This window comes from Rhipicephalus microplus, chromosome 8, assembly GCF_043290135.1.
Source record: "Rhipicephalus microplus isolate Deutch F79 chromosome 8, USDA_Rmic, whole genome shotgun sequence".
In the NCBI taxonomy this organism is placed as follows: Eukaryota; Metazoa; Arthropoda; class Arachnida; order Ixodida; family Ixodidae; genus Rhipicephalus; species Rhipicephalus microplus.
The window spans coordinates 127,007,785-127,024,049 of NC_134707.1; the positions used below are offsets into that span (position 1 = coordinate 127,007,785).

The 16,265-nt window shown below is 42.6% G+C and overlaps 1 protein-coding gene across 1 annotated transcript in view; it reads left to right on the forward strand.

Annotated features, from left to right (window-relative positions):
* The window catches only part of LOC142768370 (sulfate transporter-like), an 83,022-nt gene that overhangs the window by 12,620 nt on the left and 54,137 nt on the right, over positions 1-16,265 (forward strand). The window contains exons 6-8 of the mRNA XM_075870340.1: positions 11,008-11,427; positions 13,694-13,771; positions 15,417-15,512. Coding sequence (XP_075726455.1) covers positions 11,008-11,427; positions 13,694-13,771; positions 15,417-15,512 — 594 coding nt within the window. The remainder of the gene's footprint in view (positions 1-11,007; positions 11,428-13,693; positions 13,772-15,416; positions 15,513-16,265) is intronic.

A 16,265-nucleotide genomic window follows, 5' to 3' on the forward strand; every position in this document is an offset into this window, starting at 1 on the left:
CAACATGACATTTGTAGCCGCAGCACTTGACTCCGGATGACTTCAACTCAAAAGAAGAAAAAAACGAAAAAAAAATGTTTGCTGCGTTTTGTTTTTCTTCTTCACACAAATTTCGTCTTACACACTTCACATCGCTTTTTCACGAATACCTGATTAGCTCGCACCTTATTTTGGCCTTCTGAAAAATTTCTCAAGTGGTTCACAATTACCAGGCCACTACACCTTTCCAAAGGTAAATAGTAAGAAGTGGGAATGTGATTATCGCCTTCGTTTGCTAATCAAGTAAATTATTGCTGGAAAGTGAATTTAAAGAAAGCACGTGGGATTTCCACTGCTGTTGAGAGTTATTTTTGTTACACAAAATGCTATGATGAACTTCTGAAGGCGCATATAAGCACCAACAGTGCCTATAACTTCCATATCTGCAGTACATAAGAATGGTTCCCTCTAATGCAAGTTATTTGACAACGTAAACCGTTTGAATTATTTTGTGAGGCGCTTTGTGAAAACCTAGGGGGATGGAGGAATAAGCGAGAGAGCAACTTGCAAGGACGGTCAGATTTCTTTAGTGAAGAAATGAAAAAAAGCCTAAGACAATCGCACAGTCATTTGTGTCAGTAAGTTTCCTTTTGCTTTGAAAAAATTCTGAATTGTGAACATGTTTTGCCGACACATTTTCTTCTTCAACCGCAGGAGATGTTGGCATATGGCGTGAGTGGCGTTGTCACTTCGTTCTTCATGTGCCTACCAGCTGGTACATCGCTGTCAAGGTCCGTAATCTTGAAGGACGTTGGCTCAAAGACTCAGGTGCTTCATTCGCAATTGTGGCTGTCTGAACGTAGTTCATAAAGGGCATAACCCGAAAATGTTTCTCTGTTATTGCGAGAAAGAATACTACAGACATGACAATCAATTTACTTGAGTCGTAAGAAACTGATAATTAGAAAAGCCATAGCACTCCCCCCTCTCCTATCAAGCCGGTAGCTTCGCTCAGAATAAGAGTCGAAGTCGAAGCTCTGGCGCTATGTGGGCCCTCTGGACCAACATGAATCGAACCAGGTAACGTTGCTCTGGACCTATATACGTTACTGCCCCGCCACGGTGGTCTAGTGGCTAAGGTACTCGGCTGCTGACCCGCAGGTCGCAGGATTGAAACCCGGCTGTGGCGGCTGCATTTCCGATGGAGGCGGAAATGTTGTAGGCCCGTGTGCTCAGATTTGGGTGCAGGTTAACAAACTCCAGGCTGTCGAAATTTCTGGAGCCCTCCACTACGGCGTCTCTCATAATCATACGGTGGTTTTGGGACGTTAAACCCCACATATCAATCAATGGACCAGGGTTACTACAACTAGGTTGGAATTTTTTGCTGGCTAGACGGTAATTGGAAACAATGTCGTTCAAAGTACGCAACGAATCTTTATAAATGTCGACCTCGTTACGAGCATGGCTGTCCGCGACAGCACGGTGCGTGAAATTGCGCGCTATATGGTGAGTCTCTTCGTTAGCGTTTATCCTAGCAGGTTACCTGAACCAACTTCTCTTCGCCTTACTTTAGAGGATACAAGTTCAGTTAACTGTTTTTGTTCTCTAATTACTTCCTTTCATAAAGCTTTCCTAATAATGTACCTCATAGTCCTTTAATACAAAAGTGCATAGAGAACTGTCCGTATACGGACCCCATCCGCGGAAATATCCGTGGCCACCCTCCACACTCTTAAAAGAAAGTTAGTAAAAAGGTAGCAACTGTAAGCGAATAGGTAGTAACTGCAGCAGTTACTACCTTTGTTTGACTGTTACTACTCTTTTGCTGCCTGTTTACTACCTACGGTAGTAAACAGTTACTAGCTGCTACCATTACTAACATTTTACGACCTTTTTACTACCTACGTTAGTAAGCAGTTAGTAAATGAAATGAAAGATGTAGTAACTGCAGCCGTTACTACCTTTCTTGCTCCGTTACTACCTCTTTTCTACCCGGCTTTTCAATATGTAATCCAAAATAGTGTGTGAATGCGACTCTGCTCATTTATGAGAGGTATCGTCTTAACGCGTTATCATTAAACGGAAAAATAACGCAGAAGGTACACAAAGATCAAGAAAATACATCTCGTTCTAAATTACTTAACCAAGATATGTAAACCTCATTCTGATATTGTCTAAACGAAGAAGTACCAGTTAACTAACCATAATCAAGTGCTACACGCGCAGTAATAGACAATTAAAGCAAGCTTAGTAAATTACACCAAACATTAACAAGTCCGGCAAATCAAAATAACCAGATGTTCACAATTAGCCTCGAGGACAGTCAGATTTATTCCACTGTGGCGTGTCTCCATATATCATCATTGTTTTGGCACGCCAAACCCCCAAAACAAATATTACCTTTTAAACGCTGATATATTAGTCGTGTGAAGCATTCAAATGCACTGAGAATGAGTTCGGTACCTTGTTCCGGCCACTGTACATAATGCCTTTTTGTGGCCATTTTATAATAGATAAAGATAACATATAATGTTTTATAAGTAAGGCTAATTAAAGGGCTTGTGCTACATTCCCAAACACACGTAACCAAGTAGTACAATGTAGTGCTATAGGTTTATATTTCTTATAATTCCTCCTGAAACGCAAGTGCTCCTCTGTGCCAGACATGCCCCTGCGAAGTAGGGACAATATATACCCCACACTTACTTCTTACTGCATGTATACGTGAAAAATAGTGAACCTGTTTGGTCTATATTCATGGCACACCACGCTTCTTACCCGACTTTGTCTAGTAATAAGGCATTGATTAGCCAACATTAGCAGTGGAGAAATATGCCAAAAGTAATGAACTAGGTAGCATCGGTTACTACTTTTTTTGAAACCTCTGAAAGTTACTACCTATGGGTAGTAACGGCTAGGGTAGAAACAGTTACTAACTGCTGGTAGTAACAGCGGAGGTAGTAACTATTACCACCCTCACCGTAACTAACTGCGCCTACTACCAGGGTTGTAACATGTGTGACAAACTATTACTACCCCAAAGTTAGCAAGTACTACCCCATTTTTCTGAGAGTGCATTTACTAGACTATGACCTTAGACCTTGCTGAGTCTTCAAGGCAATAGTGTCTCTTATTAGTTTTCTGCTTTATTGTTCTTTTACTGATTCTATTTCTTCATTTTTTTCTGTGTTTCTTCCATAATATTAACGTATTGTTAGAATAGCCTGCTCTAGAGTAGCCTAACTTGCCTGGTTTCTTTCTTGCTTTTTAATAAGCGAGGCTCCTAAAGCTTCAGGAAAAAAATTCCGCCATATCCACGAAGTGAATGATGATGAGTGGGCGAAGCTCCGGATGTAAACCTGGTAAACCATGAATCCTCTGTACATTTTGCCCACTCGATTTTATTACATCGCTCCCCCTAGCGTACGTCGCCGCACTAAATCGAACGATTGCCTTCAACCAATGACACGCGCCATATGTGACATCATTCCTATTTTATAAGATCTCGCGTCTTTCATCAACTACAAGTACCGCTTTCTAGCTTATAACATCTTGCATCTTTTCATCATCAGCTACAAGTACCACCATCTAGTAAACACTACAAGAACTAAACGAGAGGTGGCTACATACAGGAGACGGTACCGCCATCTAGTGAACACTGCAAGAACTAAACTACAGGTGGCTACATACAGGGGACGGTACCGCCATCTAGTGAACACTGCAAGAACTAAACTAGAGGTGGCTACATACAGGCTACAGGGGACGCACAGCCCACGCCCTAAGGAGCTTCGCCCATAAAATGCCGCGCCGCTTCTCATCAGCCACACCCACTGACGGAGGCCGTCCACGCAACCTCCGCGCGAGCCGAGTACGAGCAACAAAAGGCTCGCAATTCTGCCACAACCAGTTTTGCACGAGTGATGAGGTTTATTTAACCAGGGAAGTCGCAACGAGGTCGCAACGGAAAAGGGACGTACGAAAAAGCTGGCAAAGGTGGCACAGGCTCTCGCGCAATCAGAGCATGGGCGTTTTCGTCCTCCTGCACACGTTACACTCTATACTTGTTATTAAACTCTGTACACGTTAGTACACACTAGACACGTTATTTATGGCGCTGAAGGTTGAACATGATTGCATGGTCTCTGATAGGCTGTGGTTCGACTATACTCGGTCTACGCCGCAGAAAGACTCAGCATCGGCCAAGGATGTCACGTTAAGCTCCTATGATCGAATGGCTTCGCTGTTTCTTAAGCTTCACGTGACTAGTACAAACTTCTTCTTTTTTCCTATATATAAAAAATTCAGGCAGCACGTAGCAGTATTTTTATGGCTGATATAGTATATTTTTCTTTTAGGTCTGTAAAGTTCTTTTGGGTATCATCCCTGGCACTGTTTAAAATAACATGTTGGCCATATATCCTTTGTTGTTAGTTACACTCTCAGTCAAATATCGGCTAGAATACTCGCCAGCAGGCACGAAATTCAGTCGAATTGGTGTGGCTTCTAGTGGGTTCGTTACGCGGCTCCGTAGCCATGTCCTATAAAAGCGGCCATACTCTAAGTGCCCTTAATAATATGCCGGACAAAGATTAGCGGGGACTTTAGTGAAGTTTTTCCTGGCTAGGGGCGGCCTGAGGTTACGCGTGACGCCCGCGTACGCAGCCTGGCACTAACAGGTTGCGAAAAAAAAGCACTTTTAACGCTTTCGTAGCTTAGTTTTTCTGCGGATATTATCACTACGAGTCATCAAAAGAACAACAATGTCACAATTATCTATATCGGAGTCATTTATATGCAAATCACACCCAGCACTAAAATAAAACCCAGGACCACATGCACTGCAAACTGATGCTTTATCCATTGCACCACAGCGCGGGGTATACACCTACCAAGTTGTCTGCAAAACGTTGTCGGAACGTTCATTTTTTTAAACGCGAATGAATTTTTTTGGGATATGGCTCGTATTGCGGGAGCTCGGTGGAGCTCCCACGGGTTTAGAGGCAGGGCAGGAGAAGTGTATCTTCGCCACTCCTCTCGCCATTCACTATTTCTCTTTCCTGCGCCTCACTCTCCCGTACCCTCGCTTGTGCGTATATATATATTGAGTGAAGAGCGCTCCTCAGAATTAACCGTTCGATGATGATGAAAGTGTAAACAAATGGTTAGGGTACAAATCTTTGTCTCGTCATAATTTACGCCATTAAAATTACTACGCCATGTACTCTCGGCGCAAGAAAGGCATTCGCATTTTCTTTCAATTTTTTTCGGGGAGGCGGGCTGCTATTTTTTTTTTTTTTGCGTGCGTGATATTCAAGTGCTTGAGCAGATATTTGGTCAGTGAAGAGTTTGCGGGGCTTCGTGGACTCGACACGACCGTGGTGAGCGCTTTCGGCTCAGACTTCGGTTAGTGGAGTTCCGTTCCTCAAGAACGATTATCGTGTGTTCGTGCGTCGTTTCAGTGCTTTTCCATGACCCACGGGTGTTTCGGTCACCAATATTTCACGAATAATAGCGCGACGAGGCTATCTCTCTCCGAACCTACGTATGTTGGTTGCACGTGCGTGTTCTGTTATTGATTTCGCGAATTTGTGTGGAGACATACACGAATGTCAATGACAGCAGCTCATTCTCAGCTGTCAGAATGCTATGCTCTTTCGCTTAGTGTGCCAACTCTAACATCTGTATTTCGAGAGCGTGAACTATCGCGAGCTGAACGAGGCGGCACTTTCTAGGGGGTCGATGATAATCCATCTCCACAATTAGCATTTTTATTTGCTATTTCACGATAGGGTGGTTTTGCTCATTTGCAGTGTTTAACTGATTTTATGTATGTCGAGTGGGTACCCTTACCTTCAATCAGCATCCCACCGTTGTTAAAGTGAATACTGATGTGTGCGCTAAGACCGAGCGAGTATGGCGTACACAAATTAGCAACGGACAAGTAGATCTTTCTTCAAATAAGTAGTAAATGCTTCTGCACATCTCTTTCGCAAACGTCTTCGTGCAGTCGGGGAAAAAGAGATTGATACAGAACCAACCTGAAAACCTTTAATGTTACTGCATGCCTCAAGAAAACAGTTGTCTTTTAGAAAATGGGGATTTCTATAGCTGGTACATTTTTTCCACAGCAGCACACATGTTGGCTTGACAATAGTTCTGTGTTACAAATGTCATGCAGAAATATGAAAACTGTAGCTAATATTAAAAAAAAGTGAGCCAAATTTGGTGGCATACGATTTCCTGCTGACTTCTGCAACTGTACTCTATGTTCAAGTTCATCATGAAATTACGCAACCACTAATAAAACAGCAACCCACCTATTTTCAATATTTATCATTATCTGCCCCGCTGCGTTCCATTTCTTTCTTTTTTGCAATGCTTACAAAAATTAAATACTTTGTTCAACCTATTTTGTGGGCATGAGTATCAACATATAGGCCAGCGTTTCAGAATCTGTTGCGCATGCACACGAACTCTGTTGTGTGCTTTACAAAAATCATACCTCTACAACTGATAAAAGAAAGAAAATGTTTGGTTTTATTGAAATCGAACGAGCAATACTGGACTGCACATCTCAGTGCTTGCCCCAATGCAGGGAGAGTATATCTTGAATTAAAGTGTGCCATAAGTTACTGCAGGAATGCGTTCCCAGCGTACATCTTTTCTCTTGCGAAAATGCCTCTTGCTACTTCACAAGAAGTGTCTTCTTGAAAAGTATATCAAACAAAGAAGTCCATTGGGCTTTCAGCATTCATCAGAATAAATGTTTAACTGAAAACTCTCGCTTGACGTTATAACTGCAATATTCCTTTAAAAACACAAAATAAAAGAAAAAAAAAATGGGATGCTGCGTCACGAGATTTCAAGTTGAGTTTTGCTTTCGGTGAGTGAAGGGCAAACAGTCCTTCTTGCAATACGTTGAAAATAAAACATGGCAAAATAAACTGCACAGGTCGGCTGGTTCATGTTCTTTTACCATGTCTTAAGTCAAGGGAAAAGAGCAATAGATGATGGCCAGTGTGCGCTGCTGACCATGGCTTTATGGAAGGTGTTTTCATAAGAAGTTTAATTCGTTGATAAGCAAAACATTCTGCAACTTGTACAAAATAAATTAAACCAGGGGCTAGATCTTAAAAACGTACATATTTAACATACGAGTAAAAACAATGTGGATCGTTCGTATTTGTTACTATGTATTTATACAAAACTCTGCGAATGTCATCGCAAAACCTAACGTTTCTTGTTATTTCTTCACTACCGTCGAGCTAAACCTAACAAGGTGCACTTAAAACATGTATGTGAGCCGCATGCCACCCTGCTGCTGCCAGTTATGAAATGTGTATGGCCTGAATAATTTTTGTCCTGATTAATACTTAATCTTACCCTAATGATCCCTCTGGCAGAACTCACTGGACGTGCAATTACCATAACTGTATAAAACTACAAGAATGTATAAATGTATTTAACAGAGTAAAACACATCATAGGATGCATGTAGCCCATACTATTAAAAGTTAGCCCTCTTAGGCACGTTTACTCGCCTGGCCCTACCTGGTTCAACTGCACCGATTGAGTGAGGACTAAGAGTGAAAGCAAATAAGCACAGGCGTTCCATTGAAAATTTTATTGAAAGAACACCTTAAATTACAATTATTTACACATGTTCGAAGTAGATTGGCAGTACCCCTCAAAAGGAACGTATATAACTGCTTCATCTTGCCGGTACTTAGCTACGGAGAAGAATTACAAAGAGGGTTCAGCTAAAATTCAGGACGACGCAGCGAGCAATGGAAAGGGAAATGGTAGGTGTAACCTTTTGAGACAAGAACAGAGCAGAGTGGATTAGGGAACAAACGGGGGTTGAGGATATCATAGTTGAAATCAAGAAGAGGAAATGGGCATGGGTCGGCCACGTAGCGCGTAGACAGGATAACCGCTGGTCATTAAGGGTAACTGACTGGATTTCTGAGAAGGCAAGCAGGTTAGGGGGAGACAGAAGGTTAGGTGGGCAGATGAGATTTAGAAGTTTGCGGATTGGCGGAACATGGAAGAGGTCTCTGTCCTGCAGGGACGTAGTCAGGATGATGATGCTGATGATGATGATGACAAGGTATAAAAAGGAACTCATGACGACTCTCTCTAACCAAAAGGTTGCTTTGGTGTTGTTTTTGTGCTCAGCAAAAAGCTATGCAGGCACTTGACAGTTTAAACTATTCATTCAATAAAATTTTCAGTACGTTTTACGTGCATGGCTTCGGGTGGTGGAACAAGGACGTCCATGGTAGCTCACTTCGGTATCTACTGCAAAAGCTGGAAAACGCCCCACCACCGTGGTTTAATAGCTGAGGTACTCGGCTTCTTACCCGCTGGTCGTGGGATGGAATTACGGCTGCAGCGGCTGTATTTTCGATGGAGGTAAAAATGCTGTCGGCCCTTGTGGTCAAATTGAAGTGCACGTTAAGGAACTCCCGGTGGTCGAAATTTTCGGAGCCCTCCGCAAGGCGTTTCCCATAATTTGCTTGTTTTGGGACGTTAAACCCCTTATAATAAGCAAAAGTTGGAAAACTGGGGCGCGCGGTTTGGCCATACGTAAATATTGAGCACAAGACGACAGTATCGATAAACGCAAACAAGCCGAATATGAGAAACGAGACATAAAAGGAAAGCTCGGCTTAGTGACGGAATGGTGGGTTGATAAACAGTGCCTTTCGCTCGAGGATTTAGTTTCTGAAAACAGGTCACCTGCCTGCCTACTTTACACAAGCAGTCGTAGCGCACAAAACACCCTCAACAAAGCGTGCTCGCGCGTCGATAACTAGCCGCATGAATCATGAAAGCAATGCCCTTACACTAACTTTCACATGCGCATGAGGCACCTCATAACAGTGCTATATATGAGTGGCTATTTGCCTTCTCTTTTCTTTATTTTCATTGTTCTTTTCAAGCAACGTTCAGTGCAAAACTACACCTGCAAGCACCTGAGCGACGATCGTTCGGGGGTTTTGAACTGTGCTGAGCGTACAGTATGCGCATTCTCCTGTAGCGGAGATCCCCAAGGCGAAACAAACGAGCTCGCTTCGCAATACGGGTAGTTCTTTTGCCATCGCAAAGTGTGGTTCACATCCAGCGTCGAGAACACAGTCAAGCTGCCAACACAAAACACGCACACGTGACTGACGCTGCTAATCTATTCGGAAATGATCATCACAAGATACCTTACAAAGTATGACACCTTGAGGGTCAAGGTGAACGCGTGTGAGCGCACCATGCCTCCACGCCAGTGAGCCTTTGGCGTCGCGCTGCCACATGGCAGACACGGCAGGCCAACCAGCACTGCGACTGTTCCATTTCTTCCCATGAATTCTCCCCCCGCTCCCATGCACGCTCCCGGTGCACTGGCGCCCTCCGAGTTTTTGTTATAAAAAAAATCTGTCATGTCACGCAGCATCGCTTTTTACACGTTCAGTTCTCTCGCTTGATGCGGCCGCTAGAAAATAGTCACGATTTCTATGTCGCTGAGGCTCCTGCAAACAGGATTTCATTCAGTAGGTAGGAGCACCCCGCCTTTATGCAGCTCATTATCGAGTACTTGACTTAGAGTGTAACAGGGGACCTATTTGTCAGCATTCTGAAGTCAAACATTTTAAGCAACCTTCCGTGCCTTCAGTAACTTAGGCTGATGTTATTGTTTTTATTCCTAACCTCACGGGCAGTAATTAAGACAATTAGGCGTCGGCCATTGGAACTTAACCTTGGTATTCTAGCCCGATCATTCGACTACCTAATTTGTTGATGCGCATGATATTTTAAATTAGTGGAAAAAATAGCAACCAACCTGACCTGTAGCAATCAATGGAACCAATAACTTTTTTTGCTGCATCCGCTTTGCTTGCCGTTTCGCGCCTCAAAAAATGTCAGATTTCAGATTTCAGACTTTCAGATTTTTTCTTGATACGAATACAAGAATGTGACATGTGTTTAATATACAAAAGTAGGTCCCAAAGTCGAAGACAGTATCGGGACCTCCCGTTAAGAGCAAATTGTGGTAAAACAATGTTAGAGGCAAAATGAGCAATAATCAAAATTATAAACTGAGCATAATTGCAGCAGAACATCAATATATATATATATATATATATATATATATATATATATTGTCACGGGTAATAGCCGTAAGCACAAAAGGAGGAAGAAGCCAGCATCACGTGTGGTGGTCTCTGGCGTTTTCGAGGAAGACGACGTTGCGCGTCTGCTCTTGCGCTTTGTTTTTGTGTGCCAATAGAGCCTTGCTGTTAACGTCGAAAGAAAGCCTTGATTGATTGATTTGTGGGGTTTAACGTCCCAAAACCACCATATGATTATGAGAGACGTCGTAGTGGAGGACTCCGGAAATTTCGACCACCTGGTGTTCTTTAACGTGCACTCAAATCTGAGCACAGGGGCCTACAACATTTCCGCCTCCATCGGAAATGCAGCCGCTGCAGCCGGGATTTGAACCCGCGACCTGCGGGTCACAGCCGAGTACCTTAGCCACTAGACCACCACGGCGGGGCTCGAAAGGAAGCCTTGTGTCCTGTTCTTTGCACGTTGTGACACTGGTGGAGGTGCTGGACTTTTACGACTGATACTCGGGACTCCTCCGCTGCCCGGCACTTCAAGTCCGACACCGCAACCCATCCCTTCAGTGGATACTTCTGCCCACCACTACAGTCGCCGACAGTGAGGCCTTAGTCCTGAGGCGATTCCCCTGGAACTTTCCCTGCATAGCACTCCGCCTGGAGAAATGGCAACTGCAGGTGCTTCCCAGATGACTTTTGAGCAGCCTCAGATTCCGGAAACATTCCATGGTGAGGCGTATGAAGACGTTGAGGACTGAATAGCCCAGTATGAGCGAGTCACTAAGCCAAACCGCTGGACCACAGAGCTAAAGCGTTCACGCGCTTACTTTGCTTTAGCAGGCAGCGCTCGTACGTAGTATGAGAACCACGAAGCAACGCTGTCTTCATGGAATGAATTTCGCCGCCAGATTCTCAGCACCTTCGCAAACAACGATCGCCGTGACTTTGCTCAGCAACTCATCGAGTCTCGTGTGCAGAAACCGAATGAAAGTGTCGCCATGTTTGCGGAGGACATGACGTACCTATTTGGACGGGCTGACTTTGATATGCCTGAAGCCAAGAAACTCCGCCATCTGATGCGAGGCGTCAAAGAACAGCTGTTTGCCGGCCTTCACCGCAATCCACCGATGACCCTTGCGGAATTCATCAAAGAGGCTACAGCTATCGGGCGCGCACTGCAGCAATGGTGTCGCTATTACGACCGACCAAACGGTGTCTCCATCAGCGTCTCTGCTCTTACGGCCGGCAGTGACGGTTCTCTTCGTGAGCTTATTCGCGAGGTTGTTCATGAGGAGATCCGCAACTTCCTTGTGACTCCGCAAGAACGGGTGATGACTTCAGTTCGAGAAGTTGTGCGGCAGGAAATCAGGCAAGCATTTTCCCATCCCAAATCACTACCAGCCCGGCGATCTATTAATTATGCGGCAGCCACCCGTCGTTGATGTGGAGTGATGTTAACTATGAGGTGATTCCCGACAGTCCACATTGTTCAAGACGTCAAACACATGCACCAGAAGTTGTGCGCGTGGTTCGATTGAAACCTTATTTGTCCGAATGAACCCGTGGGCAGCCAGTGACTACAAAACCTTCCGCCATGATGACGAAGCACCGGGACGATGCCTTCTGGAGAGGGCGGCTAATGTCACTGTTATTAGCCGTAAACACAAAAGGAGGAAGACGACGCTGCGCGTCTGCAGTTGCGCTTTGTTTTTGTGTGCCAATAGAGCCTTGCTGTTAACGTCGAAAGGAAGCCTTGTGTCCTGTTCTTTGCACGTTGCGACAATATAAACACACATATATATATATATATATATATATATATATATATATATATATATATATATATATATATATATATATATATATATATATATTTATATATATATATATATATATATATATAAATATATATATATATATATATATATATATATATATATATATATATATATATATATACACTAAAGGAAAACAAACATAAAATAAATCAATTACTGTGAAGATTTTAACCGAAAAAGAATACAAAAGGCTGTAATACATAACATGTGTACATTCAAACAAGGTAGCGCTATGGTAAGAAACAGTAAAACTAAGCATGCATAATGTGTGATTTTAGTTTTTTCCTATAGTGATGCAAGTTTCTGGCATTTTTAATAACAGCTGGTATTGTGTTCCAAAATGCTATAAATGAAAATTCACCAGTTGGTTTACCATAATTAGTACGTACCTTAGGCAAAAGGACGTTATTGTTACGTGCAAATCTAGTATTACTATGGTATTACTATATTACGTAGTATTAATAGTATTACTATTATTCAGTTGACTGTTCCTTCTGTTCTCGTGACAACATTGCGCTAACACACCAGTGCGAGCCCTTGCATAAACTGTAACGTCAAAATTTTCAGGGATTAGAGATGCGGCAGAAACAAAGACGGCATAGCAGATATAAGTATTTAAATACAGAGTGGACCAAGATGGAGATTGTGCGAGGACAGCCTTCACCTACAACGACATATGGAATGGTACTGATCGCATTAGGCTGTAGATTTAACCACCTCACAGAAGCTTCGCTTAATTTCACAGACTGAAACGCTCCAGCTGCCTATGTCCACCGTAGCGTAAATGTTTTAGAACGCAGTGTACTTATTATAAGACTACGGAAGATGACAAATTTTTGTGATAGAGCTATAGCACTCGTTCTCCCTTTCTTGCCTTCCGTAACTCTGTCGGGCGTCACCTGTAAAGAACTGCCTGTATATTCGTTAAATTGGCAGAACATGATTTAGGAGCACTCAATATTCTATTGCAACAAAAATATTCCGATAATAAATTGCTTTATCCTTTTTCAATAATATATGTATAAACTAAATTGCGCTTACGAGCTGATTTATCCTGGATTCAGTTATGCTTTGTGTTTCTTCGAATATAGCTGAATCACAGGCTAGAAATACAGCGTGAATATATTATACCCGCTCACGTTCATTTTCAGTAAAAATTTATAGCTATATGATAGGACCTACCGTGATCCCAGCTGCGAGAGACTTATCGAACGTGATAGCACACGCCTTCAGAATAGTGGTTATCTGCACCAGTAAACTGCAACATGAACCTAAATGAAGACACATTTATTGGGTTGGACATCCTATTCATCAAGAGCAAAAAATGTATTTTGTTTTTTCTTAGCAATTCGTCGACACAAATGGCTATAAGAAGTGGTGTGTAATATGTACAAAGAATCTCAAAGGTATACTTTAAATATTATCCGGGGTTTTACGTTCCAGAACCATGGTATGACTTTGCGGGACGCTGCGGAGGAGGGTTTTGGAAAATTTAACCATCTGGTGCTCTTCAACGTGCACTGTTGAAGGCATAATTACGCCCTGTGTAAGCTGCAGAAGCCTCTTACATAACGACCACTCAGCTACGCAAAAGAACAGTTGGGCCAGAGTTGATGAAAGACTAGAGGTTTCTGAGGGGGGAGACGGGCACGCGTTCCAGTGATCCGCTGTTATGTGTCGCACGAAAGCAGGTTCACAACAATTTGGTAACAAGTAATTGTTTTGACAACAAATAACACCATGTCATTCATTTCAGGTGTCTGGTCTTGTCTCAAGTGTGTTCGTCGCACTGACGCTGTACGCATTTGCCTCTCTCTTTCGACCAGTGCCTGAGGTGAGAAACCGACAATGCAGTTTCTACGCTGATTTACAATAAGCGGAGGTACATGACATAACATAACTGCATGACGAACGTGACTGACCAGTCATAGCATGAAAATCAAGATATGTATGCCATGAATATTACTTTATATTTCATAATCTTGTTGCTCTTGCGGTGGTTTCGTTCACCTTTAATGCAAAACTAACATGGTATGACATGACTGCATGGCGAAAATAAGTGATAGACCCCAACATGGAACTCATGAGATGCGTGTCATGTAGAACATGACTACATGCCACACTCATGATGCACTAGCGGACATTTCGCTAGTTTCGCATATACCAGATTTGGTATTACGGGGCGTGAACGGACAATGAAAATAAATGACTGGTCCAAACAAGATATTCATGACATGGGTGTCATGTAAAACATGAGTACATGCTACGCTGATGATGCGCTCGTGGTCATTTCGCGAGCTCCATATATAGCAAATTAGGGATCACGTGGCGTGGATAGACGATGAAGGTAAATGACACGTCCAAACTTGACAATCATGATATGCGTGTCATGTGCAACATGATTACATGCTTCCATTTTGGCGTTCTTGCGGCCGTTTCGCTAGTTCTAGATATACCGAATTCGGTATCACGTGATCTGAATGGACGACAAAGGTATATGACACGTCCTAACATGATAATCATCATTTGCGTGTCCTAAAAAAACATGACTACGTGCTACGCTCAAAGCATGCTCGCGACCTTTTCGCTAGCCCCACACGTACCTAATTTGGTATCACATGACGTAAATGAACGACAAAGGTAAATGACACGTTTAAACATAATAATATTGACATGTGTGTCTTGTGGAACATCACAATAAGCTACGCCCATTGCGCACTCATGGCCATTTCGCTAGCTCTAAATAAACCAATATTGGTATTACGTGATGAGAATACACGACTAAGATAAATAACACGTCCAAACATAATAATCATAGCATGGAAGGCATGTACTGCACAGTTTGCGTCGGCATCGTAACTTTGTGGTAGATTTATAGTGACATATCAACCTTCCTTATTCGTGCTTCGCATATCATAAGACTCCCTCTGTACACGGGATCTGCCAATTTTCTTAAGTTGCCCACTATTCGCCCTTGCATGAATGCTTCGCTCTGCGTAAATTGCAGCACTTGCCACGTCTGTCACTGTAGAAGACTAGTCCGTTAAGGAGTTCACTTCTTTTATAACACTCTGCACCCTCGAAAGCCTGCTGCGTAGAAAAAAATTGTTTTAGGAATTCTCGCAAGAACATTTTTCTGAGGCGATTCCTCAGAACTTCTTGTGTAGCCAATAGGCAAAACTTCTTTCCATGTTGCTAAAAATATCTTAAAACGTGTTTTCTGCGTTATTACACATTGCAAACTTTGTTGTGGAATGTCACGCGTTGGCGGGTCTTGTTACTTGCGAAAAGCATGTCATGTAAAAGTAGGAAGGGCTGAATTTCTATGTATTCTTGCTAGTTCACCAAACTCTGCCACTCGTAGATGGAGTGGTAGTAGTAATGAGACAGGAGATGAAGTATTCTTGTATGAAAGTAGAAAGATGTAGCATCGCAAATTGTTCAGGTCTAAATTGTTTCGCTATTTCATTCTGTTTCAGTGCGTCCTCTCTGTGCTTATTGTAGTCCTCCTACTTCCGATGGTATTCAAGTTACGAAACCTTCCCAAGCTTTGGATGATCAGCAGATTTGATTTTGTAAGTGGCGCACAATTTTCATTCAAATGGGTCTACATGGTGTGCAGTTCAATCATTACATCTTACATGCCCGCAACTATAGAAATGAGATAAATTCTAGCCAGTGTAGCTAAAGTTAGTGCTTGGTGATAATTGTTGACTTGGCATTTATACGGATCTACCTTTACCCGTTGCATTCCTATACATTTGTAAGGCTCTACTTGGCGGTTGCGTTGATATAATTAGTTCTTTTGGTTCATTCATTGTAATTACCATCTTTTACTGAGACATCAGCATGGGTAATTCATGTCCCAAAATTAGTTGTTTGTGGCAGCTACAAGTTTGTTGGAAGAATATGTTGCAGCTACAGGCTCAAGGCGAAAAGACTGCCTACGCCACATGTGTGTCACTACTGCAGAAATATCATTCGTTTTACCTGCTGGCTCAACGTGTGGCTAAACCTTGTGGCTAAAATAGAAGCAAAACAGTGCGAATATCACGTGTCCTCTTTCAGAGAACACATTTATTATTAAGAAAAGAATGCAACCTTGGTTAATCTGCATGACAAATAAAATTACCAATATTTTTGACATATCAAAGACACTCTAGGATAACCTACCCAAACTTTCAGCTTGTATGTGCATTGAATGGGCTTTTCGGGATGATCTAGCAGAAGTGATGCGCTAAACAGACTGACCCACTTGTGCGAGAACCTTGAGCAATAATCCCCACCTAACTGTTGCAATTAATGTTATGAGCAAAGAAATAAATAAA